A 5007-nucleotide genomic window follows, 5' to 3' on the forward strand; every position below is an offset into this window, starting at 1 on the left:
GCAGCCCCCCCTGCCAGGCAAAGAAAGGATCATCCATGCTGGTCGGGGGGGGGGGGGGGGGGGGACGATCGCCCACATCTCAGCACAGGGGGGGGGGGGGGGACCCACTTTTGGCACGCACCTTGCTCGAATCGCAGGACATGGCAAACCAGACGTCGCCGTTGTCATCGACATGGGCCACGGCCATCGGACGGGTGCGGAGGCCGCTGTCGGCCCGACGCGTGGTCAGCATGGCGTTGTGGAAGCCGCGCATGTTCTCAACAAGCTTCTTGACCTTCTCCGCGTGCTGCTTGTCGCCATGCGCGGAGTCCATCATGCGGCTCTGGTCCTTGGAGCTGGGGGCAACGGAACCCATCTGCACGAGCGCGCATGATATCGGGGGGGAGGCCGGGGGGGGGGGGGGTCAAATCAAGTTAGAGGACGGTTCAGATGCCCCCAGGTACACCGGGCCGCCGGACGGCCGGACGGCAATGTCAGAGGCCTAAGCTAGGGTGATGCGCGACGAGGGGAGGCAATAGCGCAAGCCACACCCCTGCCGTCAGCCGGGCAAGCGGGCACCCTGTCCCGAGAGACAGGGGGCTCACACGCGTCGGTGACCGGAGCCGCGATCCACCCCCCCTCGGGACAACCGCACGCCGGAAATGTGACGCACCTTGACTTGTGAAGTATCGGGGGGGGGGGGGGGGAGCGAGAAATGTGTGTGGAGTCCGGGTAGAAGGGACACCAACGAAAAGCGACGAGGGGGGAGAAGGAAAAATCGGCGGGGGCTCGGACTTCCTTTGGGGCTAACGAAGGGAGCCCCAGGGCATCTTGGCAAGCTCGCTGATATAGGTGGGTGACGCGCGCCCCATGCCCGAGCTCTCGTGCGAGCATTTGCCTCGGCCCGGCCGCGCGCGCGCGCGCGCGCGCGCGTCGTGCGTGCACATCCTCTCCTCCTGCCCCCTCGCCTCCTCTCCGCGCCCTGCCCAGCCCCCGAGGCGCCAGCCCCCTCCCCCCAGGCGAGGCGCCCCGCCGGGCAGGAGCAACCCCCTGCCATGACCCGGGAGAGAAGGCCCTCGCGGGATTGTCCAGACACATACGCCGATACATAGATAGTGGCACATGGGCAGATTGAAACAGGCACCAGGGAGGCCGGGCATGCATGGACCGCAGTAGGGGCCGACTGGAAGCCCCCCTGCTTGTTCTGGGCCCTGTGGCAGCGCAACAGATAGACATCAGGGGGGGGGGGGGGGGCACATTTTGGCCAAACCACCCCCCCCGCCCCCCCCCCCCCCCCACACACACACACGCCCTGTAACCCTCCCTGGCCGGATCGCTCCGCGCCGCGGTTGGGTGAACACCGGTGACCCACCTGGCGGCATATCTCGACGCCTCCCGGGGCAACCGCGCCCGACCTGACACCCGGGACAAGCGATTGCGCGCCCTTGGGCCGCCGGCAGCGTTTTGTGGAGGTATCTCCAGTCCCGGCCCCTTTGCCGCGCTGCAGGCGATACCCGGCGAGATCCCCCGCCAGGCCGGCATACGTCAGATTCCGGAGCGCCTGGGTGTGTGTCTTCGGGCTCATCCCCCCCCCCCCCCCCCCCCCCCGGAGGAGCGGCGGAGTTTTGGAGAACCCTCGCGCAGGCCTGGCCCCAGTCCAGCATTGCGGGAGGGGTGCCCTCCAGCGGAGGTGCCACCATGGTCAAAGTCTCCTGCATACCTTAGATGCTACTGCGCCCTGCCAGCCGGCCACCCCGCTCGCCCCTCCTCCCCTGCTACACACACACACACACACCCTCTTGAGCGCCAACCGCCCGCCACATGTGCAGCCGGATGCGCGCTTTTACACACGCGAGATGCGCCGAGACATCTCACGAAGGGGGCAGGGGGTGACGAAATCAGCGATACAGATCTGCAAGGGTCCAGCGTCCCCGGGGCCCTTCGCCCCGCCGGCGCCCAAGTTGCGGCTCCCGAGGGAAAATTGTCCCCACCAGGGGAGGAAAAAGAAGCAGCGTCCAGCAACACCCTTCCCGCCTGCCGGAGGCGGCCACAGGGCACGGCGGATGGCAGAGGAACAGCCGGGAGCGGGGAGCGGGGAGCGAGGAGCGTGGAGCGGGGTTAATTGACGGGGACCATGCGCCGGTTGCCTATGCCACTGATACTCTCCGCTGAGAGGGGGCCGGCCCCCGCTCCCCCTGTGTTCCCGAGTCACCCGGGGCAATGGTGGCTCGGAGCATGCCCCAGGCCGATGCAGGCCAGGTTCCCTGGTTGCCGCGCCCGGGGCATTCGCCGAGGACCGATTGAGGATGAAGGGCAGCCCGAAGATCGGCCTCAGCCCGGCGCGGCGGCGCTGCCGGGCATCCAGGCCCACGCGCCGACGCGCATCCGTCCGGATCGTGCCCCGGCTGCGGTCCCCCCCACCCCCCCCCCCCCGCCTCCCGCACTCGCAGGAAACGGATTGGTCCTGGTAGTCCACAACCAAAGATGTCATCGGTCACGGGATATGACCTCGGCTGACGCTGATCACGCTCCAGGCCCCGCACCGGCCCCAGAGCTCGCGTCCACCGGCCTCGGGCCAGTGCCGCCCTTGCCGGCCCGCCCGGGCGCGCCGCTCGCCTCGCCTTGGTCAGCTGCGCCACACTGGGCGGGGGTGGAGGCGAGATATGTGGGGACCGGCGCCGAGAAGGCAAGGCCATCGCGGCGCGTGTGCGCGCATTGCCCTCACGCTGTGGAGTCGGCTGTGGTTGGCAAGAGCCCCAGCACAAACCGGGAGCGAGCCCCCGGCAAAGGGGTGCAAAGGCATGTCTGTGAGGCGTCTTGTGCCATGCCGACGACACAGGGGGGCGGGGGGACGGTGCTGGATGGGGATTTTTTTTGCATTTAAGGAGGGAAGTGGGGGGAGGGGGGAGGCGCGTGGAGAACGCGCTCTGCGAGTTGTAGTCACCAAAGAGAGGGAGCGGCGCGGGTGCGCGCGGGTGCGCGTGCGCGCACATACAAAAGTCTCTTGGCTGGGCACAACGCGCGGATTCTAGGAAAAAAAACAATCGCGCGGAGGAAAAGGCCAGACAATGGTCCGGCACGACAAGACACACCACGCTCAAGATTGCCGGACGGGGAGGGCGCGGGGGAGGGGGGAGGGACTCAGAGACAGGGGAAGAGAGGGAGCGAGAGGTCGATCATGCTCCGGACGTGCAAACCCACGCGCGGCCAACAGCACGCGCGGCCGCCTCTGCGCGCACTCGCTCGGCCCGGCCCGGCCCGGCCCCATCCACCGGACGGATCTCCTCCGCACTTAGAGCTTAAGGGCGTTGCTGAGGCGAGCAGGGACATGCTGGCTGCTGACCTCATCGAGATGGCCCTTGGAAATGGCCTCATGGATGCGGAGCTGGGACTCCTCCGGCAGGACACCCTCGGCGCCCTCGCCGAAGAGGATGGCACGGGCCTCCTTGAAGGCGGCCGAGCGCTCGCCGAGCACATGCTTCAGGCGAGCCATGGACTTGCGCACCTTGCGCAGATGCTCCCGCGCATAGAAGGGGCGCTTCTCGATGTTGCAGGCGTACCGCTGGGTGAGCAGCATGTTGCGCTCCTTCAGCAGAACAAACCACAGCTTGTGCAGGTCCTCATAGGAGTGGGTGCGAAGCTCGGACGCGGTCCAGCTGCGGCCTGTGCCCCGGGGGGGGGGGGGGGGGGTGCGCCCGGTCGAGTGGTGATGGTGAGCACGGTGAGCAGGCATGGCAGTGACGCATATGCGTGAGCAGGGGGGCGGGTGGGCGGGCGGGCGGGCGGGCGGGGGCCAGGGTCTGGCTCTCGCGGCCAGCACGAAGGCCGGCCCAAACCGCAGGCAAGCACAAGGGCCCGGCCGGGCGAGGGGAAAAGCCACGCACCAACTGACATCTTCTCCGGGGTCGCCGAGGCGTACTGGGTGGGGGGAAGGAAAAACTGCGAGAACGGATGGGTCTGGAGACTGGTCATGGTGGCGACCAGCTCGTCGCGGGTGCGCTGGTTCCGGTCGGCCACGGACTCCTGCTCGACCTCCTCGCGGTTGGCCTCCTTGGCGCTGACACGGCGGTTCACATGGTTGGCCATCTGGCGCATGTGCCGGTCGCGGGGGTTGACGTAGCGCGAGTAGGCGCGCCCATTGGACGGGGGGGCGCCCTCGTTGGACGTGGTGGTGGCAGCCAGGCCGGCAGGCAGCACCGGGCCCATGGGCTGACCCAGCCGGAAACCCGCCAGCAGGGCGGGGCGCGAGAGCCCGACAGTGCGGCTCAGCATCGCGATGTGCGGGAAGGGGGGGGGGAAGGGGGCGAAAAGCAGGAGGGGGAAAGGGGGAGGGGGGGGGGGGGAGAGGCGCTGAGGGCACAGTTGTCCAGGGCCCGACGGGACATGGCCGCCGGCCGGGGAGGCACTTCAATCTGCCCGGAGACGTGTGGGGAATCGAACCCTCCCGGGCCCCGGCGAGCCGGCATCTGGCGGACCGCACAGCCCGGCACATGGTGGCGGGCACAGACACCCCTCGGCGTCCGGCCCCGGGGCACATGCTGCGCACCCATCAGGACTCCCGGCGCGAGGGGCCGCCGGGCCGGGCCGCTTGCCTGGCGGGTCAGCCTCCCTCGGACGCGTGTGCCCGCGTCGCCGCAACCACGGGCGGGCGGGCGGGCGGGAGGGGTGGCAGGGGGGGGAGGGGGGTAGCTTCGGCGGTGGCAGTGGCGGCGCGCCCCGCTGCTCAGATCAAAATGGCATTCCTCCTCTACTCCCGACGCGCCGTGGGCAGCTGACGTGCCCACTGTCTGGCCGAGTCAGTTACCCACCCTGCCCGTTGGTGTCGGCCGGGGCAGGCGAGGCGCAGAGGCGCAGGCACGGCGGGGGTGGGCGGGCTAATGGGCCGCCCCTGGGGCCCGGTGCCCGCCCGAAGGGGGGGGGGGGGGATAAAAAAGCCTGGAGCAGGACCCGGGCACGCCGCCCGGGGGCGGTGTGCGCGGGGGGGAGGAGGAGGGCTGAAGTGAAACATTGCTCCCCCCCCCCCCCCCC

At 69.6% G+C, this 5007-nt stretch overlaps 2 protein-coding genes across 2 annotated transcripts in view; both read right to left on the bottom strand.

Annotated features, from left to right (window-relative positions):
* H696_04350 (hypothetical protein) overlaps positions 1-672 on the bottom strand; it is a 1866-nt gene extending 1194 nt beyond the window's left edge. The window contains exons 1-2 of the mRNA XM_009498226.1: positions 653-672; positions 122-355 (exon numbers count right to left, since the gene is read on the bottom strand). Coding sequence (XP_009496501.1) covers positions 122-355 — 234 coding nt within the window. The 5' untranslated portion in view covers positions 653-672. The remainder of the gene's footprint in view (positions 1-121; positions 356-652) is intronic.
* Positions 673-2841: 2169 nt separating this feature from the next.
* Positions 2842-4310, bottom strand: H696_04351 (hypothetical protein). Its single transcript, XM_009498227.1, has 2 exons — positions 3864-4310; positions 2842-3642 (listed from the first exon to the last, which is right to left on the bottom strand). Exons 1-2 carry the CDS (start codon positions 4249-4251, stop codon positions 3272-3274), a joined length of 759 nt encoding a protein of 252 aa, XP_009496502.1. The 5' UTR covers positions 4252-4310; the 3' UTR covers positions 2842-3271.
* Positions 4311-5007: the final 697 nt, after the last annotated feature.

The sequence above is a fragment of the Fonticula alba genome, assembly GCF_000388065.1.
Source record: "Fonticula alba strain ATCC 38817 unplaced genomic scaffold supercont2.7, whole genome shotgun sequence".
Taxonomy (NCBI): domain Eukaryota; order Rotosphaerida; family Fonticulaceae; genus Fonticula; species Fonticula alba.

Coding starts and splice junctions, on each gene's coding strand:
- H696_04351 (XM_009498227.1), bottom strand. CDS start 4,251: ATGCTGAGCCGCACTGTCGGGCTCTCGCGCCCCGCCCTGCTGGCGGGT. Junction 3,643..3,863: donor CCCGGAGAAGATGTCAGTTG/GTGCGTGGCTTT, acceptor CCCGGGGCACAG/GCCGCAGCTGGACCGCGTCC.